General features: G+C 44.2%; 1 protein-coding gene across 1 annotated transcript in view; it reads right to left on the reverse strand.

Annotated features, from left to right (window-relative positions):
* Positions 1 to 9,048: 9,048 nt before the first annotated feature.
* Tgfbr2 (transforming growth factor beta receptor 2) overlaps positions 9,049 to 25,794 on the reverse strand; it is a 100,837-nt gene continuing 84,091 nt past the window's right edge. Inside the window, exons 6-7 of the mRNA XM_008846469.3 lie at positions 14,352 to 14,479; positions 9,049 to 11,769 (exon numbers count right to left, since the gene is read on the reverse strand). Of these exons, the coding sequence (XP_008844691.1) occupies positions 11,590 to 11,769; positions 14,352 to 14,479 (308 nt within the window). The 3' untranslated portion in view covers positions 9,049 to 11,589. The remainder of the gene's footprint in view (positions 11,770 to 14,351; positions 14,480 to 25,794) is intronic.

A 25,794-nucleotide genomic window follows, 5' to 3' on the forward strand; every position in this document is an offset into this window, starting at 1 on the left:
TTAATGGTATGAATGATGATTTAATTTCTTAAGACAGTCTTGGTATTCTAGTGATTACATTTCCTAACACAGTATCCACCAGCGTTGTTAGCAAAATACTTGCCTCAACCACAAGGCAGAGCTCTGTTACCAGTTTCCTTCTGCCCTTTGTGTCAACATCACAGACCTATGAGCAGGGCCGTGACTTAGCACAGTCTGCAAGGGAACTTTGAAGAGGCATTCCACAAAATGCAGGTGTCCCAGAGCTGGGGTCTGACCCCCCAACCACCACATACTGCTTTTCTGATTTTAGAAGAGACTTTTCAAAGATTCCACTCAGTCCCAACCAAGTTCAAGTGTGAAGGCTGAAAGACTATCACCGTTTATTTCCAGGTATCTGCCTGAAGAGCTCATGAGCACCCTGGGGATTTGAAAAAGGGTTCAGGACAGAGCCTGAAAAAAATGAATTACAGTCATTAGGTTCTATAATTTCTTCCAAACAATTCAGCATATCCATTTGATAGCTGAATTAAAGGATCGCTTAAATATACATTCCTAATAAGGAGGTTGTCCTAATCTCAAAAATACTCCAAAGATGATTACTTACTATTAACAAAAGCCATTCTTCAGAGACTGTTATTACAAGTATTTCTCCTATCATTTTTTTTCATATGTCTGCATATACATCTATGTGTGGGTATACCTACATGTGTGCCAATGCCTGCAAAGGCCAAAAGAGGGTGTCATATCCCCTGGAGCTGGAGTTATAGGAAGGTATAAATTGCTTGATATGGATTCTGGGGACCAAACTCAGGTCCTCTGAAAAGAGCAACAAGCATTCTTAACTGCTGAACTAGCCCCATCCTCTACCTTTATTTAGCAGTAACAGAGTTGTATTAGTTATAGTGAATGGGTCCTCACTGGTGTTCAAGACAGGTGACGTGCCCTGCGTTCTTCTGACTTAGAGTCACTCACAGCCTGCCTGTGCTCACTCAGAAGCACAATACTTGGCATTTCAAAGGTCCTTTCCTGGCTTTCTATTTAATAGCTTCACCCTGAAATCATCTTGTCCCATCATGTAATCTGAACAGTACAGGTGACCTGAATGTCACCTTAAAAATGCGAAAGGCCAGAATATGCACACCAAATACGTCTCTTGGACTATTTTGAGATGATTATTTTTTAAAAAAAAAACAGCACACAGGAGAGGCTCTGAAAACAGAGTAGAAATAAAAATTTTCAAAGAAAAATATACATATAAAGAAAATACCCATTTGTAAGGGTATAACCCTCTTTGTGTCAGGAAGACAAAGATGGAGAAGTGAGTTGTAGACACTCACCAGTGGGGAAGATGCTGACTTAGGGTTGCACAGTAAACCTTACCCTTGCCACCGAATGTGTCCTGGTCTCTGCATACCTGGTCTTCCTATTCCCCTCTTGTTTTGCCCTTAGCTGGAGATAGTTGAACTTGAATTCTAAATCACCTTTCTGAGAGTTGTTCATGCCTCCTGAATATCTCCATGTATGCATGAGGCATGAATGTTAACAAATTTCTGGAGGTTTGTTTTGTTCTTGATCTGTCTTTGATTACAAAGGCCACAGTTGGGAACTTAAGATAAAGAGAAAATTCTTTTTATCTACCTCTAAATGGACATATGAAGAGCTAATATATAATGAACTTTCCAATTTTTATTGTGTGTGTGTGTGTGTGTGTGTGTCTGTGTGTCTGTGTCTGTGTGTGTGTGTGTGTCTGTGTGTCTGTGTCTGTGTGTGTGTGTGTGTCTGTGTGTCTGTGTCTGTGTGTGTGTGTGTGTCTGTGTGTCTGTGTCTGTGTGTGTGTGTGTGTCTGTGTGTCTGTGTCTGTGTGTGTGTGTGTGTCTGTGTGTCTGTGTCTGTGTGTGTGTGTGTGTCTGTGTGTCTGTGTCTGTGTGTGTGTGTGTGTCTGTGTGTCTGTGTCTGTGTGTGTGTCTGTGTTGCAAACTCTATTCAAAACCTCTGGAGTCAGACAGATTTAGAAATACAGGATTTTGGAGGGCTTTCAGAAATGATATGATAGTAAAGTATAAGTGTCACCATTATAAATACGTGGGATTCCATGATGCAGCTTCACAAAGTTGCCATCCATGATGGCCTGGGACCTTGTGGTGATGCAGCTGTTCTGGGGTCTCCCACACTCCTGTAGGCAACCCCACAGTTGTGCTCAGTAAGAAACCCCCATAAACTCATTGGTCTTACCAAGTTGGACTTTAGTGAAATCGTACTATTTGTTGGTTGGCTTGTCATTGGTACCCATCTCAGGTCGAGAAGATGTTTCTTTACATCTCCTCAGGAAAGGCAACTCAGCAGCTGCTCACATTTCCAGGACCATCAGTTCAGCTTCTTCAGTGGTCTACTTTTACCCAAAGATATGAGGAACAATGTCTTTAACATACTACAGCCATATTGCTCCACTGCAGAGAACGCAAAATGAGTTCCTAAGGCCCATGTGTGCCAGTATCTGCTCTATCCACCAGTGTCTCGCGTCATTCTTGAAATTTTCCAAGCGGGTCTTACCATCACAACCGTTCTACATATTAGAGAAACTGAAAAGACCTACACTGTTGTACATAATTAGCGGCAGAGCTGGGATTTGAACTAAAGGCCTCTGGCTCCTGGGTGCTAGTTCTAGCCATTATGTTATGAATATTTAGATTTCATTATGAATATTTTGATGATCCTCAGACACCAGGGCTGCAATTATTTTATTTTGTACTTTTCTACTATGGGCAGAGGTTAGGGGAAACACTGAAAATAATTTCAGAAATACTGAACTTTTTGTATGCTACATACAAACAAAAATTTTTGTTTGTTGAGATAAGGTCTTATTCTGTAACCCAGGCTGACCTAGTATGTTAGACCAGGTTGGCCTCAAACTTGTGGCAATCTTACTATCTCTCCTTCATGAGTGCTGGAATTACACGCATAGAATTACTCCATGCCCAGTCCAAGACATACATTTTAAAGACCAATTGTGTGTGTGTGTGTGTGTGTGTAGAAAGAGACGAAACAAGAGAGCAATCATTCCAGTGTATGCAATTTCAGTTGCATTAGAAGAGAAAGACTATTACCGAGTTATTTTTTTAAGTGTAGCAAATATCAGGAGGTGTATTAGAATTAAATTACATCGTATGAACTGATGATTGGCAGGCCCTGTAATATGGGCAAGTTTATAATCTTGTCTTCATCAGCATAGTTTGCAAAGTAGGCCTGAAAGGCATGGCCCCAAACCCACAAGTATGAAGTGATAATTATTCAAGTACAAGAAAGAGGAAACTAATTAGAAATGTGATAAGCAATGATTAGGCGGCTATTTCGGGAGGAAAATGAACAAAATGAGCAGATGCCAACTGTGGTGGCTTCAGTGAGAAAGGAGAGACAGGCTTATTTAAATAAAATTTCCCTGTCTGTCACCTAGGGAAGGAATTCCTCTGAAGATGAGTCCATTAGCATCCCATTTGCATAGAATGTGTAAGACACAACAGTCACCACAAAAAGGAGTTCCTGGGAGCAAGGCAAGCCTTGCTTCTAAAAGATGGTGATTGGAACAAGGGATGGAGTCCCTGCTGAGGGCACTCAGAAGGCTGTTGCCAAGCAAGAATACTCCTGACCTTACAGTAGCAGAGCTGAAATGACCAGGCTGGAACAGAGCTGGGAAAAGTCAGGAGACCTTGGCTCCTGTTTTGGCTGAAGCTCTTGGACCGGAGCCCAGAGACCTTGTATGTTTAAAGAATGCCTTTCTCTCCCTGGGCTTTTGTAGATATCCTGTCTCCCCTCCATTGCTATCTGCATCCTCCCCTCCTCCAAAGCTCGAACTAGTGCTGTGAAATGTCCCCTACACACTCATGTGTTTGAACATTTGCTGTCCAGCTGATGATGCTGTTTTGGAAGATTGTGGAACATTTAGGAGGTGGAAGCTTGCTGGGGAAAGTGGGTCACTGAAGGCAGACATTGAGGTTTTATAGCCCAACTTCCCTTCCTGTCTGCTTTCTGCTCCCTGACTGGGGACATGACTGTGGACACAATGTGATGAGTTGCCTCACAGTCCTGTTTCCATGTCTTTCCTACCATGATGGGCTGTATCCCCCTGAACTGTAAGCCAAAAGAAATCCTTTCTCTCTTCTTGTCAGGTATTTGGTCCCAGCAACCAGCAAAGTAGCACAGCTAATGACTCAGACCCTTGATCCCTCAGAGGCTCTGTGCTGTTGCCTCTAATTTTAGCCTCTCTCGTGTTGAAGGTAGGTAGTGTTGGTTCAGGCGTCTGTTCACATTCTAATTCTGTTATGGCAGGAGAATAGGAACTGAACTGAAGGATCAACGTTAACATATGCAAGAAGCCAGTTTGCAGAGCAAGACTAGGAGCCCTCCTTTACCTGGGCTTCAGCTAAGGAACACAGCGTGTGCATGCGAGGGTGGGGTAAGGGCACAAATACAAATGAGGAAGGTCAGGACTACAAAAGTCCTATGAAGGACTGTATGTTCGGTGGTCAATGTTTTTTTTTTTTTTTTTGGAGGGGGGCTCTTTCCTCAGCCACTTCCATTCTTGGTCTCTCTTTTTAAAAAACATTTGATTTATTATTTTTGCTTTATGTGTACGAGTGTATTTCCTGCATGTGTGTAAGTGTGCCAGGTCATGCAATGCTCCCAGAGATCAGAAGGCATTGGATCCCCTGGAACTGGAGTTACAGCTGGGTGTTATCTGCCACGTGGGTGCTGGGACTCCAACCTGGGTCCTCTGTAAAAACAGCCAGTGCTTTTAACTGCTGAGCCATGTCTCCAGCCCTTCTTTTTATGTAAGCCATCTTTACCACTATTTCTAATCATGTGTACCTGATGCAAGAACTAGGTGCCCGCTGAACGCAGATGTATAGCTCCATGTTCCTAAGCATGCTTTCCCTGACTCTCTGGGCTTTCCTACTTTTTCTCTGACCTCCATGGCCACTTTAAAAGGAATGCCCTTTTCTTTATCTCCCTTCCTCCTGGAAGGTGCAGGATTTTCAACTTTGCTGTACTGTTATTTTTTTTTTTCAAACTCTCATAAAATTTTCCTCAAAATTTCCTTCTGAACCTGTTCTTAAATGCTCTTTTTAATGAGATAAGAACTCAAAAAGGGAGCCTCAGTTTCCACAGTAAAGTGGTGCTAACACTTGCCAGCTGTGAGACCCTCTGCCTCAGTTTCTTCATGCACAGTATGGAGGCAAGACTATCTCATAGCTTTCTGATGAAGTTTAATGCATGGTGCTTAGCCAGTGCTGGTAGGCTGAGGGATGAGTCAGCGATTGACATGTGTGATGGCTAATCCTGGGTGACAATTTGACTGGATCTGGGATTAACTGAAATGAGAGAGATCTTCTTAATTGGATCATCTGAAGCTGGAAGACACACCCTAAATATGGGTGTTACCTTCTGATGGCAGCCCGTATAAAAGGCCATGGCAGAGGAGAATGATTTTGCTTTTTGCTGTTTGCTTTCTTTCTCGCTGGTGAGTTCGTCTCGCTGCTGTAGACTGAAGACTAGCCGATCTTTCAGAATTCATCAGACTTTCAGCACCAGATTGGGACTACTGAGACATCTAGCCTCATGGATTGAGCGATTATGGAGTCTCAGCCTCTCCAATGTGGTGCAGCTGAGCTGATAAATCCTTATACGTATATATTCATTCTACCAGTGGCTCTGTTTCTTTGGAGAACCCTGACTAATACAGATTGTGGTACCAGAACTGATTCTAAAGAAATGGAATTGAAAGGATGAATTTCTTTAATGGTCTTGGAGCAGGCTCTCAAACTCAGTGTCTTCAGGTAGCATGGAGAGCACCGAAAACTCATGGTGTAGACTATTTGAAACAATTATGGAGATAAATGCATTTGAATCTTCTAAATCACCTTTTGTGAAGAGCAAGCCAGTAAGCAGCATTCCTCCATGGCCTGTGCTCCAGCTCCTGCTTCCAGGTTCCTGCCCTGAGTTCCTACCTTGGGCTCCCTGACGAACTGTGACCTGGGAGATATAAGACAAATAAAGCCTTTCCTCCCCAAGTTGGTAGTGGTCAGACTGTTTTGTCACAGCAATGAACAAATAAACTAAGACAGAAATTGGTCAGCATGAACCAGCTTCTTTGGGTAGAGTTCACCCATTTTCATCTTTCATGCTCACATCTCCTGCAATTGCCACAAATAAGTACTTACTTAATGACCTTTAAAAATCAAATTAATTTTTCACTCATCCATCGTTCAAGTAACAATATTTATGAAAGTCCAGGCTTTTCATGTTACAATTTTTCTTTCTAATCCATGCTGAAATAAAAAAAGATTTGCTAAAAGCATTTTCTTGAAGGTTGGCATTTTGTGAAACTCTCAGGCTCCACCACACAGCTCACACACAGGAAGAAAGGTGATCCAGACTCATCCACTTATCTTCCACGGTCTCTCAACAAGTATTTCCACAGAACTTGGTAGGCGTGTATAGGAAAAATTAAGCAAAGGGGAGGGAAGAGTATCTTCTTGGCTCTCATGGAGCAAACAGGACCATGGGGAGAAAGATGAGAGGAGGCAGGCTGTGTGGATGGAGATGAGAGGAGAGAGGACTGTGTGGATGGTGATGAGAGGAGGGTGGGCCATGTGGATGGAGATGAGAGGAGGGCGGGTCGTGTGGATGGAGATGAGAGGAGGGCGGGCCGTGTGGATGGAGTACAGGACGCCCCCTCATGGTGTGGCCTTTTGTCCCATTGAGCAGTTCTTTCAGAAGCATGTGTAGCAGAGAAGAAACACAAGCACTTCAGTTGTTCCAAATTCCAGTTCCTGGATAACTTGGCTTTACCCCTGATTGTACCTTGTGAGCCTATGCTTTGTGAGTCTAATTCCTCCCCTGTGAAATGGGCATCCTCCCTGCTTCCTGAGGCTGGTAGAGGATTGAGTCTAATGGTCAGTGAGTGAACGTTCCCATTAGAATATTGATACTCACAGAGGCAGACCCTTTCCTGTCCCTGGCCTGTATCATGTGACTATTTGCCATGGTGTTATTGGTGTTCTCTATGATTTCTATATAAACCTGCTTTTGTGAAGAAGCAACAATTTAATATCAGTCAAGATGTATGCAAGGCTATCCAAGTTCAAGATACAAATGTAAAGCCTTGTGTGTAACATGCGCATCATGTGGGTATACCTGGCATATGATGAGGTTATAGAATCCCTTTTAGCATATCATTAATCTAGGCATAGGGAGGTTCTCTGGCTCCACCTCACAGTTGGTAGTCAAAGAAAAACATAACCATTAAGTTAGTAACCACTGAATTGCTACAAGTTAAAATGTGAGCACACAATAGGCACAGCAGTGTCACTGAATCTCACTTAGTATTCTGAACTGCAAGGATTTCTGTTCCTCAGGGGATATTTGGGGACACTTTTTGTTGTCACAGATGTGGAAGATGACTGTTACTGGCATCTAGTGTGTAGAGGGTCAGGACTTCACCAAGCATCCTATGATGTCAAAGGCCGCATCCCTTTCCTAACAATGTCTCACTGACACAAAAATGTCAGCAGTATCCAAGGTTCACACTACTGCTGGAGCTATTGAGGAACTTAACAATTCAGAGCCCATTTGCAAACTTAGAAGGTACCTAAATCTGTTCAGATTCCCAGACAAGGAGTTTGAAATTCAGGCAGAATATATCATCTGCTCGCCCAGGAGGAAACCCTCAAACATTGACCTGGTGTCAACTGCCTAAAGCACATTTAATTCATCTTGCCATGGAGATAAGTCAGTACAAAGCATCAGTGGACTGCCCATGACTGGAATGAAGCTCTCCTCATACGGGTGGTAACCAGCATGTTAGTGCCAAAAGCCTGCTAGTAAGAGGAAGGAGAACACGCATCAGGAGCACTCTCTCTGAAGCAGTCTTTACTGTGACAGTCCTAGAAGAAATAGCCACGTGGACCAAAGCAATTCTTGGGATGGGGAGAGGAAATGTCACGCAGGCACACCATGCCAGGACTCAGGGATAAGGAATGGGCGCTGCTTCATCTCATATTAGTGACCCTCTGTTATGGATTGTGTGTGTGTGTGTGTGTGTGTGTGTGTGCATATTTGTGTGTATAGGAATAAAGGGAAGCGCCTACATACACGTGGGTATGGAGGCCAGAGGTCAACCTCAGGAGTTGGCTATCCATCTTTTTGTTGAGACAGGGCCTTTTCACTAGGACCTGGGACTCACCAACTCATCAAGTGGAGTAGGCTGACTGAGGGTAGGTTTGAGCCCCAGGGATCCTCCTGTCTCTGCCTCCCCAGTGCTGGGATTACAAGTGAGCAACATCACATCTGGCTTTTCTACCTGCGTTCTGGGGATCAAACTAATTTCTTCATGCTTGGGTAACTGAGGCATCTCCCCAGCCCTGCATTGTTTTAAAGGGACCCGAGACTGTTGTAGAACACTGTCCTTTGACAGTAACAGCCACCACCATCCACATCAGGCAGCTGTGACTACTTGCAAAAGAACCTCAAGATCAGGCAGGCTGAACTTTCTCATAGAAGGGGGGTCTGGCGATGGACACGGGACCCTCATGGGATTCTTGCCTCTCCTTTCTATAGCTCCTACCCAGCTGTATGTAACTCTGACCCAAATGCAATTGATGTCATGGTCTTGGGAGGTGATAAAGGGTGGAAGGTTAACTGCAGGGGAGACTCCATCTCTGCAGCTATGGGGAAGTAACCATCCATGCTGTTGATTGATGGTGTGGTGCCTTGGGGCCACCCACACTCCTGTAAGTTACCCTTCACCCATGCTGTGTAAGTCAATGCAATAAACTTATTGGTGTGTCAAGCTGGACTCTGGTGGGATTCTTTGCTCTGTCAGTGGTGCCCTATCTGTGGTGAGTGGATCTGTTTGTGTCTGCCCAGTAAAAGTTCATGCAACACCATCAAGAAACAGTCGATGTGGAAAAGTCACAGAGGATTAGTTGGCAATATTTTCTTCCATGCTGTGATATAATCCAGTGTGTCAAATGGGTTTAGTTACCAAGTAAAGCAACAGGAGACAAGATCGCCTGAGGACTTTTGTTTTATTTAATCTAATAAACATTCTTATTTATATAAAAGACAAACAATGAATAGAATGAAAATAAGTGCTTGAGATTTTTTTATATAAAAAGAGTATTGCGAGTTCACATTCCTATTTTAATACATGAGTATGGCTGAAGTGTTCCATAAAAGAATAAAACTTTCCATTTATGCATAGTAGTGAACAAAAGTCAGTATTTTTAGGAACTACAGAAATGTTATTCCTTGGTCTTTTCTTGAATAAGAAAAAGTAATAATGACATAAACAAAACAAGCCACAGTATCATGATACTGCGTTCCAGTTTATGCTGATAATGACCTGGAAGTGAAAACATTTGAACCCCAGAAATCCCCGTTAGTGGACCAGTAATCTATAAATTTACCACTAGAGGGCGCTGAGCAACAGCTATTGGGATGCCACCAGCAAGTCCTAAGGTGCAAGTAGGATCTTTGGGGTTTCCAAGATGCAGGAAGTGAACAAGTTTTTCCACCTCCAACTTGAGTGTGTATCCTAAAAACCTCAGTAAATGAGGCTTCCCACAATCCAAACAGAGCTACGTGCTCCCTACTGGTCACTCGCTCATATTCGTATTTGGCTGAAAATAAGTAGCTTCAAAAACATTTTTAAAAAGAGACTGTTACTTGTAACATCCACAGCTGTTCATAGGTTAACAAGATTCCTATTAAAGCTCTTTTTTTTTTTGCTCTTGTCCAAGTGGACACACATTTCCTGACTGTACATGGGAATCTTCTGTGACCCCATTCCAATCCTCACTAGTAATTTCTGCAAAGGTTGGGACTGTGCAGAGACTGATAGCCATGAGGAAAGCTTCTTAAAAGAGTCCTCCTTGCAGAGGGAACTCTTAATGTGTAAGCAAAAGAGACTTGGTTCAACCAGGACCACATACAGGAGGGCTCCTGAGGTCCAATGAATAGTCAGCTTCAAATCCAAATACCAGACTACATAGACAAGTGCAATTCAGAACCAGAGAAAGATGGCATGAATGTATATTTTTAGTGTGTGTGTGATGCACGTGTGGATGCAGGTGTGTGTGGAGGCCAGAGGTCAATGTCCAGTACTGTTCTTCAGGAGGCTTTTCACCTTATTTTTTAAGACAGGAGTCTCTTACAGACATGGAACTGGCCTGGCCAATCAGACAACACTGGCTAGCCAGTGAGTTGCAGGGATCTGCCTGTGTTCATCTCCCAGCTGTTGCGATTACAAGCGTGTGCCACATCCAGCTTATTTTGGTGGGTTCTGGGGGATTGAACTCAGCTCTGCTTGCTTACAAGGCAAACAGTTTACTGACTGAGCTATCTCCACAACCTCATGAAGGCAGATTTCTTGCAGGGGATTGTGCCTGGGGCTTGGTTTTATTTCCAGACTTGGGTAGACATGGGGAGTGGGAAAGCCAGATGCTGATAGTGGGAAATGCAGCAGCTTCGTAAGCAAGTCCCAGCCTTCCCGTTGTAAGTGAGGCTGCTTAGAGGGAGTCTCCTCTTAACTGGAACCTAGATTTGTCTGCAACACCTCCAAATATTTACAAAGCAGCTCAACTTTTTCAAACACTGCTGACCAAGTGAAACAAAAGTTCAACCCACTGGTGTTGTCAAGGCAAGCTGGAGGCTCCAGCAGGAGTGTGACACAAAATTCAACACAATGAAGCCCAGGAGCTGGGGCTGGCGGTGTCACTGTAAAAAAAGGATGAAGGCTGGGAATGAATAATAGCAATGTAGGTAGAGGAGAAATTCTAAAGAGCCCAACTTCATTAGTAGATGGGGGGATAATTTCATGGATGAAGAAGTTATCCTTTTTGATTTTCTGAAGTCTTTGGAAGTAAAAGACAGGACCAAGTTTCTAGGTTGAGGGAGAAGTTTCAGATGTGGGGCTTGAGGATTAGACACAAAATCAAGAGAAACAGTAGCACACGAGAACCCCCGGGGCACAGTAGTGGGCTGGAACTTAGCGCCCTGTACATCTTGGCCAAAGCAGGCTTGGAAGGCATGGGTCTTTCCCCTCAAGCAAGGGTGCCCTACCTCATCGATAGGGAACTGTCACACGTATGATTGTCAAGTGCTAATGCTGTCGGGTGTCCCTTCTCCTCTCGGTTCTGCAGCTGTCCAATAAAAACCGATTTCTTGGGAATAGTTGATCTTTTTTTCTTGTCTCTTTGCAGAGTATGGCTATAGATATAGATATAGACATATATAGATATATATAAAACATAGCTATTCCATATTTATATACAGGCATTAATAAAGTGCAAATGTTATTGGCTGTTGTAAAAAAATCAATCTCATTTCCTGAGGAAGTGCTGACGCAGCTTATCCCATGACATCAAAGGCACAGAATGCTCTCTGCCCCTCATTCCCTGTTGCTGATGCTGTTTCTGAACATCAGGCAGCTGACAGGGAAGAAGCAGGTCCCTGATCTTCTGGAAGCATCCATCAGGGCATCATTCTGCTGCCTCTGCTCTTTGGTGAGAGGGCGGCCTCTGTAGGCTTGGCCCAGGCTGCCAAGAAGAGCTATTTGGTAGTGTTCAGCGAGCCATCTTCTGGAATCTTCTCTTCAGAGCAGGTCCTCCCAGAAAGCCTGTCCAGGTGCTCTAGCTCACTGAAGCGCTCTGCCACACACTGGGCTGTGAGGCGGGCCTCTGGGTCATGGTCCCAGCACTCGGTCAGTGTCTCGCATACGTTCTGGATGCCCTGCAGAGAGAGAGAGAGAGAGAGAGAGAGAGAGAGAGAGAGAGAGAGAGAGAGAGAAAGAGAGAGATTGATCCAAGGGTATAGTCAGTGTGTGGTCTCCATAAAATTAACATGGATATACTATCAAAGTCTGCAGTTCAGATTAGGATTCACTCTGTGTATGTGTGTGTGTGTGTGTGTGTGTGTGAGAGAGAGAGAGAGAGAGAGATATGTATGTGTACATGTCCATGTGTGTCTATGTGTGTGCACATGTACATGTACATACAAGTGGAGGCCAGAGGTTGAAGTCTTCACCTTAGTTTTTTGAATTTCATTTATTTATTTTTATTTTATGTGTAGGAGTGTTTTGCCTGCATGCATGTATGTGTACCACAACCATGCCATCCCCAAAGAAGCCAGAAGAGGGAGGTTACTAGCTGCCATGGGGGTGCTGGGAACTGGACCTGAGTCTTCTGCAACAGTAGCCAGTACTCTTAACTGCTAAGCCACCTCTTCAGCCCCTTTACCTTATTTTTTGAGACATTATTTTTTTCTCATTAAAACTTGAGCTCACTGATTTGTCCAGATTAGCTGGCCAATGATCCCCAAGAACCATTTTGTCTCCTCCTCCCTTGTGCCAATTTTATAGGTGCACACGACCCACCTAGCTGGGGATCCAAACTTAGGTCCTTATGCTAGTGTGGCAAGTCCTTTACTGACTGTGTCATCTCTCCAGAGCCTAGAGCTCAGTCTTGGTTTTATAGATTGTAACAAATATGAGATGGTACACACCTATCATTACAGTATCTGAATGACTCCAGTTTTCTCCCTACTTGTGCCAGACTCTGGAGTTCTATTTTTTTCTAAAACGTCACATGGCTAGATCATAGGCACTGTTCGATTTTAACAGGCCTGCATTCTCCAGCCCAGAGCATAGCAGGCATTAACCTGGGTTTACTTCGTAAAGTCCACATTTCATAGAATGATTCAGTAGCTGCTTTGCAAGCAGAGGGCTTTCCCTATCCCATGACCCCTATCTCACCCAGGAAAGGCTGTCCAAAGGAGTCACAAGCATATTCTTTTACTGACTTGATCTCATTGCATCTTATTGAAAATCTTTTTGTTACCATTTTAAGTTCTTCTGAAAATCAGAGGCTAAGTAAATGGTCCGATAGGTGGTCATAAAATGAGCTCCTTCCATTTAGAGATCAAAGTGCCCCTGGTGATCTTCACACAGGTGTCCAGGTGGAACAGATACGTCTAACAATCTTCATGGAGAATTGGCAATTGACTGCCAATAACCAACAACTTTCCCAATACCTGGGAGTCTCTCTCTCCCTCCCCACTCGTGAGTTCTTCATGTTGAATTAATTGCATAATTCACCTAATTGATGGTATTGATTGATGGCCCTGTTAAGAGTAGAGTGTTGTTGTTGCTACACAAGAAACATTTATTTTATTCTGACACTGTAATTACAGGCAGTAAATTAAATTAAATATTAAGCATTAACTTGAAATCAATAGGGCAACAAATCTCATTAAGAGAAAAAAATGTATTATGCAAATTCTTTGCAGATTTTATCATCATGAATAATAGCTTCATTACAAGGACTTCATGGGAGAGATGGTGATGGAGTCTGAATGGAACACAGAACTCTAGCACCGTCTGATTTCTGAGTTTATACAAGCAGCCTTGCATTGATGGACTTAAAGACAATTTGTCTGAGGCCCTGGAGCAGCCCTTGACCCTGAGAAGCCTGGTTCACCGGCACCCTGATCACTGGGCTGGCTCTGGGCCAGGCTGGCTCTGAGCAGGCATCCTGAACCATTTGTCTTCCTGATTGTGCCTTACTTGCTGCTTCTGGTTCTTGTCTGGATTTGCCCTGCCTTTTAGAAAAAACTAGGACAGCCACAGCCTTCCAGGATGAGGAAATTCATCCCCCTGAAGCTATAAAGGGTTTTGCTCATTGAAAAAGAACCACTTTGCCAGAGAGACGGGGGCACGCTGAAGGCTCTTTCCTGGGTATGTCAACACGTGGCCAATTGATACTCACTACCTATCTTTTCTTTCCTCTGCCCCTTCCAAGTGGCCACCAAGGCAAAGCATCTGGACTGTCTGCCTATACGTAAAGGCCCCAGCACTGCTATGGGTAGCCTTAACCTCAGGTTCTTGGAAAGGAAATGGCAGGGAACCGTGAGGCTGTTGCTCAACAGGCAGGCGTCCAGCTCCTTCACTGGCATGTTGTTCCTGCCCTCCATAGTGGTGAACTCCTCTTCCCCATCATGCTCATGCAGCTCCCCATCTTACCCCCTCCCCAAGCTCTGCATGCACAACCAGCTGATCCCTGCACACCAGCTACCTGACAGCCTAGCTTACTCCCAACTGCTAAATAATTCCCTCTAAAGCTGATGAGCCTCAGTAGGAGTCATTCACAACAGAGTCAGTCCCTGAAATTGAAATTTTCTCTATGAATAAAATCTTAACAGGGTACCAGTTAACAAAAGGATCTGACTTGAGTTAAGCCCCATCTCCCAGAATTTTCTCCTACCCACGAGGCTCCTCTGCATGACTCGTCTGACCCTTCAAAGCCAGCACTCCTTACCTGGTGGTTGAGCCAGAAGCTTGGAATTTCGGGTCGTCCTCGATCTCTTAGTACGTTGTCCTTCATGCTTTCCACGCAGGGGTGCTCCCTCACCTTGGAACCAAATGGAGGCTCGTAATCTTTCACTTCTGTGAAGAAAACAGACAGATACAGGCCAGTTGAGAATGGTGATACAGTTAAGAGAAATGACCTTGCGAGGTGCGTGATTGGACAACAGGATGTGCCGAATGTCAGAATGCACTTGTAATTACTTGAAGAGCAATTTTTAATAATAGGGAATAAAAAAGGAAGGAATGAGTGGGGGGGATGCTGGGAAACACTCTACTAAGATCATCAAATGCTTCCTGGGTGCTAGGTATCATGCTGATAAGCTGACCACAGCTTAGGGAACAAGGCAGACAGGTCCCCAGCCTTCCTGATAATGCAAGCATGCTCAGTTGTAGGGATCAGGGGATACTGTCTCAAATGGATGGAACTGGCCCTTAAGGTAGAAAAATCATATATTGAGAAACTAGAGAGAGAGCTCAGCACCTCTGCTATCTGTGCATACTGTTCTTGCAAAGGAGTAGAGTTTAGTTCCCAGAACCCATGTCTGGCAGCTCACAAAAACCTGTAATTCCAGCTCCAGGGAATCTGACACCATCTTTTTCCCTCCAAGGGCTCTATATTAGTGTGTATATGCCCACAAACAGGTACACATACACATATAAGTAAAAAAATTAAAATCTCAAAAATAAATCATATGTGGGCTGGAGAGATGGCTCAGCAGTTAAGAGCACAGGCTGCTCTTAAAGAGGACCCAAGTTCAGTTCCCAGCACCCACATGGCAGTTAATAACTGTTTGTAACTCCAGTTCCAGGGAATCTGATACCCTCTTCTGACCTCCATGGGCATTGCAGGACACAGGTACATTTATATACATGCAGGAAATATACTCATATACATAAAAAAATAAAATATTTTTAAAAAATAAAAAAAAGTCGTATATCACAAAAGTTTCTGATTCGCCACAGACCCACAGTATACAACAGATTTAATATGTGGTGCTAAATTTCATGGGGACAGTCAGCCCTAAAAAGAGACAGAACTCTGAAACGTGTTATAACCTGGATGGATCCTGAAGATATAATGCTGGAGAAAATAAGTCAGACACAAAAGGACAGATGTTGATGTGAGCCCACTGATGTCTCCATCAAAACTCACATGGAAATTTAGCTGCCATCGTGAGATACTAAGAGGCAGAACTCAGGGCTGGAGAGATGGCTCAGCTATTGAGTTCACTTCTCTTCCAGGGGACCCCAGTTTAGATCCAAGAACCCAAGTTCAGCAGCCCACAAACACCTGTAGCTCCAGCTCTGGGAGAGCAATGCCTTTGGCCTCTAAGGGCACTACAGTCACATGCACACACCCAACACAAGGGCATTTACACATGTGCATAATTTAACAAATATTTAACAAATCTGGAAAACAGAGGCGGAACCAGGTGGCACCTACAAGACAGGTTAGGTCATAGAGCTCTACCTTAATAAATGGATTTGTAGGCTGGCAGCTTTATGGATTATTTTGAGAGTGGATCTGTTATAAAAGCCAGTTTAAAGCTGACATGGCAATATATACTGTCATCCCAGCACTTGGGGAGTTGAGGCATTAAGATTAGGAGCTCAGGGCCAGCCTGGGGTCTATAGGAGTCTCTATCTACAAAAATGAAACAAAGCAAGTCAGTTCTGTTGTCTGTCCCTCTCACAACGTGGTGTCGAATGGATCAGCACCAGGCCATATTTTTGGATTTCCTTGTTTCCAGGACTACGAGCCAAAAGAAACCTCTTTCCTTTATAAATAATTAGCTAGCCTCAGGTATTTATTTATAGTACTAGAAAACAGACTTGGACATCTGAAGAACCAAATCCATTGAGATAACGATAGAATGGTAGCTGTTCAGTGGTTGGGAGATGGGAATGAGGGAGAAGGGACTGAAGTATGGAACTAGTGTTTAACTAATAAACAGTTTCAGTGGAGAAAAATGAAGTTCTAGGGCTGGGGATGTAGCTCAGTGGTAGAGTACTTGCCTGGTGTGTACAAGTTCCTGGTTTCAAGTTCAATCCCCAGCACCACAAAGGGGGGAGAGAGAGAGAGAGAGAGAGAGAGAGAGAGAGAGAGAGAGAGAGAGACTATAAACATGGCAGAGCTCAAAAGGGAGGCTGGACTACATTCCACATTTCCCCAAAGTATGCAGGATCTTTGGCCTTTAGCTTCAAGACAATCTTGTTTAATGCGTAAAAATTTCAGTGGTTTGCCCTTCTGTGCTCAGAACGGAGTACGTTTTACGGTAAAATGGCATTTTTTAATGGGATGGCCTATTTTGTTTTCTTTCTTTCCTTTTCACAGAATCTACTTGTGCATTTATTTATCTTCCCCATCTCCCCCCAGTAGAAAAGCTACAGAATTCTTTTTTTCTGGTTGATCGCTTTAAATAATATTTATTTCTTCTTTGAAAATTTCATGCTTATACAATGAATGTATTTTGATAATATTCACCAACTACCACGTTTCCCCAGATCCTGCTAGTGCTCTCCACCCCATCTCCCTCCCAACTCCATGCCCTTCCTTTTTTGTTATAACTCCCCAGGATGGTTTTTGTAGCTCATATTCTTCATAGTTTTAATGTTTTCTTTCATTATGGTTTGAAATGCAGACACATTTGGGGCATTGAGACAGACACAAGGCACCCTCCTGTCCCCTTTTGACTTCAAACATCCACATACTTCATCTACACTGTTCTCAGAATAAATTCTGAACTTTGATTTGCATAGTCCATGTCCTGTTTCTTCCATTCCCTATCTTTCATCAGACTTTATTTCTAAGGCTCAAGAGAGAGGCTGAATTTTGTGTCTTTCATTTCTCTGCCCGGTGCTTTAAACTTTGTTTTCTACATAGAAGGCACTCACTAAATCTGAGTTGGACTGAATTCAAGCAAAAGCTGGAACCTAGGAGATCAGAGCTGGCCTGGGTAAGAAATTACTCTTGTCTCATCTCTCTCTTGTTTTTCACAAAGTGCACGGACTGAACTGAGGGGCCTCTAAGCTCCCTTCCAGATTTGTCTTGGGGTCCAATCCAGTCAAATGTCTCCTTAGTGCCTCGTCTTGAAGTATGTGTGCCATGCCGGGAAAGAAAGGGCAAGACAAAATAGGACGCAGATGAGATATGTTTCCTTAGATATTGTGTCTGCATTTCCCACCTTTTGGTTGCTGTTGCAGTTGTGTTTGGTGTCTGACTAAAACCCCAAGACAAGAACTGTGCACCTGCTCAAGTGTTATTCATTGGGCCCACTCCTCTTTTCTCTGCAGAATTATTCTGGGCTAATGGAAACTGCTCTAGCCTAGAAATGCCTGGGCATGACATCCACCACTGGCAATGGCAGCTATAGCCAGTGACAGGCTAACAAGGTTGTGGAACAGTCCAGTTCTTTTTGTGCCTCTGCAATTCACTCTCAGAGCTTCCTATGAGGCCAGGCTGAGGTCAGACTTTCCTCAAATCATACCCTGACTTAGCTCCCTCTTCCCTGCTTATTATCAGCTTCCTTCCTTCTCCTGAGACCTCTACCTCAATAAATAATGCCCCTTCTATTCTTTGTGTCAGGTGCTGTTTCCAGTGATGTTGGCCCAAGACAGCTGGCTGAGGGAGAGCTGCTTCTTTCTCTTTTGGTCTGCATCTCTGCTCAGCCGAACCATCTGAAGATGGCTGCTTGGCTGAGCCAGGAAGAGCATTCAGAATTGCACATGGAGTTGTGGTTGTCTAATCCAGTGCCTCAGCCTTTTCGGGGAGCTTCCCTGCTTTCTCCTTTCCAACAACAGCTCTTATACCTTACTCAAAAATCTCAGGCAGAGCACTGAGACAAACAAGGGAAAATGTCAGGATGAGACTCCACCTCAGTTGTCTACCTCATGGCTGATAGGCCCAGAAAACAAAGAAAATATCTCTGTGGTTGAGATTATAACCTAGGGATCATTCTGCTCCAAATCCGAATCTTCTAAATCACATGTGATGGTTATCGTGATGGTTAATTGTCATTTTCAATTTAGCTGGACTTGAAATCACCCAGGGCACATCTCTCTGGGTATCTTTGTGAATGCTTTCCCAGGGATGTTTCACTGAGGAGAGACCAGAACGTGGGTAGCACCATCCCATGGGCTATAATCCCAACTAAAGAAAAAGGCAAAAAAGAAAAAGCTACTTGAATATGCATATTCAGCCCTCTCTACTTCCTAACTATGGGCATTCGCTGTGACCCAGGCACCTCATGTTCCTAACTATGGGCATTCGCTGTGACCCAGGCACCTCATGTTCCTGTAGCCTTGATGGACTGCATCCTCAAACTGTGAGCCAAAATAAACCTTTCTTTTCTTATGTTGCTTTTCTCTGGTATTTTGTCACAGCAAGAAGGAAAGTAACTAACACATCTCTCTATGAATCACAGCGTTGATTTTCATGTTCAAGTTCAGTGTGGGCTGATGCAGGCTTCTGTGGGGCATGGGAAAAGGTAGCTCCAGAGTGTTTCTGCTTGAAGACTAATTAATGAATGGAAAAAGAGATAGCTTTATCAACATGACACAAACTAGAGTCACCTGGGTCTAGGAAGGAAGCTTCACTGAAGAATATCCCAGATGAGGCTGGCCTGTGATCGTGTCTAAGAGGCATTTTCTTAATTGTCAGTTGATGGAGGATGGCCTAGCCCACTGTGGGCAGTATCATCCCTAGGCAGATGATCCTGGGTTGTATAAGAAAAGTAGCTGAATAGCTAGGGGAAGCAAGCCAGTAACTAGAGTTCTTCTGTGGTCCCTCTCTCTGCTTCAAGCTCCTGCCTTGAACTCTTGACCTGGTTTCCCTCAATGATGAAATGTAACATGTAAGCCAAATAAACCCATTCTGCCCAAAGTTGCTTTGAGTCATGGTGTTTTTTCACAGCAACAGAAAGCAAAGTAGGGCAGGAGACGAGGCATAATTTTTTCCCAAGCAAGGGGAAGCTTAACTGAGCTTTCTCCTGTTTTCTTTTGGGACCTTGGAAAGCTGTGAGATTTCCTCTGCTCTTAAGAAATATAAGGCTAGCTTCCTCTCTTTCGTTTGAGGCGATTCAATGGGGGAAGGGAGATCAAGAGGTATCTGCAAGATGCTGGCCGAGACCAACTTCCTGTGCCACTACTGGGAGAGTCTGTGAACACCGTTGCCTTCTAAGTTTCAAATGAGAAAACTGGAACAAACGTCATTTGACCCGAACTGGCAGATTAGGGTCCTTGAAAGTGATCTTTCAGTAGGTGTTGGTGGTACATGTGTATCATCTCAGCTCTCAATACAGAGGCAGGAAGACTGCCACAAATGTGAGGCTGGCTAGGGCTTAAGTACTAGTTTCTAGGCCAACTCAAAAAAGCAAAGTGGTCAGTCAATCACGTTACTTCTCAGGTTAGGGCTGGGGAGAGGACTTGAAGTGTACATGTCCTAAACTGACCTTTTCTTCAGCTCCTGAAAAACATCACATTTGATTACATATAATTCCCCAACAGATGATACACGCTTCATTTTTTTTCTTATTATGACTTTTTACAATTCTTTCTTTGCCCTTTCCCCTTATTTTGAACTCGTTGGTCCCACTCTTACTTTTTCCTCTTATGTCCTACAAGGTGTATCAAGGTGACTGCATACTTGGCTGTGCACACACCTGCCTCTCAGCTAAATATTTTAGTATCTGCTCTGGGAAGTCCATCAGAGGTACTGGTTGCTACTTTTGAGACTGTTTAAGCAATTCTCATTGCCATTCTCTGAGCCTCTATGGGGACACAGACACTGGACTAGAGGCCATTCCTTCTTGGAGATATTTCCTAGTGCTGTACTAGGTAGGTGGACACTGATGGCCATCCAGGGGAAAGACCTCACATTCTGAAATCCAAACAGTCCTGGGAATGGAGGAAAGTGGATGACTTGGAGGCACACTGCTGGCCTGAGCCTCTGTGGCTCCCGGTGTCTCCCCACAGCCCCAAGGGCTGAAGTATTCAATCCACTTTGGTAAAATCATTACATCCAAACTCATATCAACTATACTTACCTACTTATTTTTTATGTTGATGCTTAAAATATTTGTATTTTAGAAAAATGCACATCATTAAACCTCTGAAATGATTAATGAAGATTTCTAGAGAAAAATCGCTTCCTAGTCCTGTGCCTCTACCTTCTTCCACAAAAGTGATTTAGGTTGAATGGTGAGAGTTAAAGTGACTTAAGTCGTTCCCTTATTGATGATAAATGAGCATTTCTCAGTCTGTTTTTCATAAAAGATTAGGTGTGTGGCCTTCAGTAAATGGAGAGAGGTTTCAGTGAAATGTGGCAAATGACAAGAAAAAGGAACAGCTCTTGGGTATCTAGCTTTATCACGCTGCTGTATAAGTCACTTAATGGGCTGGTCGGGTGGCTAAGTGGGTAAAAGTTCTTGCTGCCAAGACTGAGAAGGAGAGAACTGACTCCCACACTCATCTGACCTCCAGATGTGTGCCATGGCACACATGTACCTCCACCCCCATCTCCATTAAGTAAATAACGTCATAAAAATTATTTAAAGTCACACAGCACCCGGTCTCAGTTCCTGTCCTCATCCTAGAGTAAATCTGAAACAGAGCCCTTCCCCACACTGCACATTTGGAGGCATGGCTTCAAATATTTCACAGGGAATGGAAATTGCATCATGGGAGAGGAAAATGAACACAGGTTCCTAAGCATGATCTAAGCATTTCAAAGGAGTCAGACAGAGAATTTTGAAGATGGGTCTGGAGAGAGGTGATCCAACATTTGAAGTTCACCATTGAGAAAAGCAAGGACAGAAGAGTGTGCCTGAGTCTGGGGCAGGATTCAGAGCAGCGTGGTGAGCCAGAGGCCCTGTGAAAATGGCTCCGTCTTATAAAGAAGTTGTCATACTTTCTCCTCTGCACCTAGCATTTCAGAAAGTGCTCTCTCCTGCCTAGAGCAGTCATGACTGGGGAAGTCCCCAGGGAGAATGTGACAAGTGTGTCCTTCCCTTTGATGGCCAGGCCTTCTCCAACACAGGCCCTGGATAAGGGCCCCCTTAAAGATTTGCTAGATGGCTATGGGCGGCAGTTTCTAAATAAGGTGTATGAAAACTACTGATTAAAAAAAAATCCCCCTTAACTGCTAGGATTTACCAGCAGTAAACCCAACACTTGTGTACTCTGGGTTTGAGAAGGCAGGGTAGCAGTGGGGCTGGAGGCGGGGAAAGAACCAAACAGCCTCACTCTTTTAACCACCAGCACCAGAGAAGGGCAGGGTTGGCATGGTATCACTGCAATGTTTACTCAAGTTCCTCTTTGCAGAGTCCAGGATGCCCAGCCTGGGGCAGATGCTTCCAGGGCAGTCAAACCAGTCCCTGTCCCATCCTTAGACTGTCATCCTCACCAGGAACTCTGCCACAGAATACCTCCATGCTTCCCTGAGGAAGGGACCTTTGCTGCACAGCTCACAAAGGACTATCTTTTCCTTCCCTTCCAGACCTTGGCACCTGCTCTTTCTTGTTCTCGGGAAATTCTTCAGCTTTGCTTGAGAGAAACAGCCTGTTCCTCTCCACATCATTGAAGAACCCATCCCTAGGACAGTCCTAGTATGGCTCTGACCATTAGCATCTGGCCCACAGCTGTTGTGACGGTAGTTGGACTCAGCAGGCCAGGAGAGATGCTAACAGTGTCCCCCAGGGCAGTCTCCATTTAATTTTATATTTACTTTCCAAATGGCACTGCCTTGAGATGCAGTCAAACAAAATGGCTGTCGTCCTGGTCTCCACAGTCTTCTTTCCAAGACTCTCTCCTCCTTCCTTCCCCCAGCCACTTTCCTTTCTTCTTGGCTCATTTGTTCTTTGTGTGCTTCTTACAGAAGAAGCTGTTCTGCAAGGCCTGGCGACTCCTTGCTAAATTCTTGCTCAACAGCGGCTGTGTGTCAGCTTCTATTCAAAGGTCCAGATGGCCTGGGAGTTGGGTCAGTTAGCATGTGGGCTGGTTCTGGCTGGGAACAAATGCATGTGGTGCCTGTTGTGTTTCCCAAAGGGGACGTTGCCCTCATCTGCCTCCCACACACTGCACTGCAAACACTTGCAGGGATCCCAGGCCAACTGCCTGGGCTGGGACAGAGGCTCTTTGTGAAAGAAACCCAGTCCTAGGCTTTTCCTTGGTGAATGGCTGTCTCCTGACTTTTCCCCATTAGAAAACAGTAACCCAACCACCCCTTCCATCTTGTCCTCTTCAAACAACTGAAATTATAGTAACTCCCCCTGCCGTGATCTGTTCCCTAAATCTACTATAGTTTTCTTTCTACTCACATCCACCCTGTCCCTGGTTAGGCATCTCATTACATATCTTCTTATTACCTGTCTTTCTAAAATTTCACCTCTAGCTAGACTTCTTGTCCTTTGGGGAAAGAGAGCTTTTTTTTTAAAAAAAAATTATTTATTATTTTTATTTTATGTGTGAGTGTATTTCCTACATGGATGTAAGTGTACCCGTGTCATGCAATGCCTGAGGATGTTAAAAGGTGGCATCAGAGCCCTTGGAACTGAAGTCGCAGCCACTTGGTGGGTGCTGGGAACTGAGCCCATGTCCTCTGCAAGACCAGCCAGTGCTCTTAACCACTGAGCCATCTCTTTAGCTCCCAAAGAGAGCTTTGGAAAGTGCTGCTCTTTCCTGTTGCCGTGGTACCTTTCTGATACCCCTACGCTGGGGAGGCTAAGCCAAGGGAACTGTGAGTTGGATGCCAGTCTGAGCTTCATTGCAAGACTTTGTCTCAAAAATAAAAACCAACTAGTGTTCCTTCACACCATGAATATCTGACATATAAGAGGTATTCATTAACTTCTTAACTGAGTGAATTTATGACTATATCCTCAGACGGTGTTACCTCTGATTTTAATGCACTCATGCACAGAAATTAACAGCCTTGCATTCTGTTAACATGGATTTAGGATGATGACACTGTCAGTAAAGTGCTTGTCTTGCAAGCACAATGATCTGAGTCTGTTCTGCAGAACCCATGGAAAACAAGGCCAGGCATGGCAGGGCATGTTCATAATTCCAGTGCTGGGGAGGTAGAGAAGGTGCATCCCTGGGGCTTGCTGATTAGTTAATCTGGCCTAGTTGGTGCATTCCAAGCAAGTTAGAGACCTTGTCTCAGAAAACAAGGTGGATGGTGCCTGAGACAGATTACTAAGGTTGATCTCTGGCTTCTACAAAGGCATGCACAATGCACATACAAGAACACACACACACACAGACACACACACACACACACACACACAGGGAAGATAGGGAAATCCAGTCATGCAGACTTTCACAAGTGAACTCATTATTGAATACTCCCCAGGAGAATGCTGCCTCACTGGGCACTTTTAGAAGGGCTTGCTTCCACAGCAGGATGCACAGAGGGGCTCTGACCCACTTCCCCTAGTACCAGGGTACTCATGAAAACCTGATCACCATCAGCCAGGCCAGTTCTGCCTCAGGAAGGGGAAGGCCTGTGCCTAAGACGCTCCTTGGCTTTTCCACCCCTGGGTACCTTGGCTTTCTGTCTGTGAAGGGACGCTGGTAACAGTACATGGTATTTGGCAGATTCAATGAACTGATGCAAGAAATTACTATTCCAAGGGTGGTGTTATTCCCTTGGGGCTTTCTTCACCTAGATCCAACCTCCTTCCACCAGGAAGTATTTCTTTTTGAACAGCTCTTCACTTAACTACCATGGTTTCTGGGGCCATCTGATAGAATTTCATGCTAAAGGAAGTTGGAAACCTGGCTTCAGAGGGGGCCATTGTCATTTGTTTACACTGCTTCCCCGATAACTTGCAGGCCTCCCCAGTGCTGCTCCAGTCTCCTACTCCTCTGGACTGCTCTGTACAGAGTGGAGGCTGGCTGAGAAAGGACCACTTCAAAAGGACACCCCATCATACTCGTACTTTGAAAACCAAACTCATCCTCCCTCTCCTATCTTGGCATCTACTGCTTTAGGCTGACTTGGGCATCCAATCCTCTGACCGTCTGTACCCACATCCCCTTTACTGAGATATTGTCACAACTGAACAGCCCCTGACTGCTGGAAGTCCACATAGGGTGCCCAGCCCAGGAAACGGCTTGAGACAGAGCAGAGATGGAACCTGAAAGGAGTTTATAACAGGGGCTCACAGAGTAAGGATGTGGTATGGAGATGGGTCTGGAGAGGGGAGCATGGGCCAGACCCCCACATCCTCAAAGAAGTCACACTCAACATTACAGAGTCACCTAAAGCAGGGGAGGCAGGACTTACTTAATTGTCCAGTGACATCTGTCACCCAATGCTAATATCCTACTTTATTCAGTTAGCTGTTCTACTTAGAGTAAGTGGGATGAAAAATTAGCTGACCCAAATTGTGGGGTAAACTATTAATCTGTGGTTACTTGTACTAAGGAAACACATTCTGTACTATCCTTTAATTATTTTTATTTATTGTCATTGTGTGTGTATGTTACAGAGAGAAAGGTGGGTGCACGGGGGGTATGCATGTGGAGGTCAGAGGACAAGTCTGTACAGTAGTCAGTTCTCTCCTTCCACTTTTACTAGGATTCTATGGATTGAACTTGGGTCATCAAGCTTCTTTTTGCAGCAGGTACCTTTACCTGCTGGCTCATCTTGATGACCCTACATTTCATCATCATCGTTATTATTACTATTGCTATTATTATTTTGTCCTTTCCTAGACAGCTGTTGGAAAGAGATAATTATATATCATCACAGGCGTAAAGTTCAAGCTTAAGAAGGGCTGTCTGCTTTCCTCTTATATTTAGAAATCAAAGTCCCCTGTCAATTATGGGAATTTATTTTCTACTGTGTTAGAAAGTGAAGGAACAATATGCATGTGTAAACATTTTTTAAGGTTCCGAATTTCTCTAGCAGACTCCAAACTTCTGGAATGCCAGTCAGAGCTGTCTTTCCATGTGTGACTCTCCAGCAGTTGGAAAGAGGACCACACAGAAACCTATGCTTGGGGAGAACGCAGTTATATTTGAGCTTCTATGCATTCCGTATGTAAACAGTGTAAAAAGCAATGTCTTTGAAATCAAGACTAGGCTAACCAATCACCTTAAGGTCTAAAACACATTTTAATAAAAACCTAAGAGGCTGGGGAGATGTCTCAGGTGGTAAAGTGCTTGGATGTCCAGCACTCACTTGAAAAATTTGGGCATTGGGGTTGGAGAGATGGCTCAGTGGTTAAGAACACTTGCTCTTCTTCCAGAGGACCCGGGTTTGATTCCCAGCACCCACATGGTGGCTAACAATCATTTGTAAATCCAGTTCCATGGGATCCAACACCCTCTTCTGGCCTTTGTGGGCACTGTGGTGCACTTACATACATGCATGCAAAACATCCATA

The sequence above is a fragment of the Nannospalax galili genome, unplaced genomic scaffold, assembly GCF_000622305.1.
Source record: "Nannospalax galili isolate Female #2095 unplaced genomic scaffold, S.galili_v1.0 scaffold542, whole genome shotgun sequence".
Lineage (NCBI taxonomy): Eukaryota > Metazoa > Chordata > Mammalia > Rodentia > Spalacidae > Nannospalax > Nannospalax galili.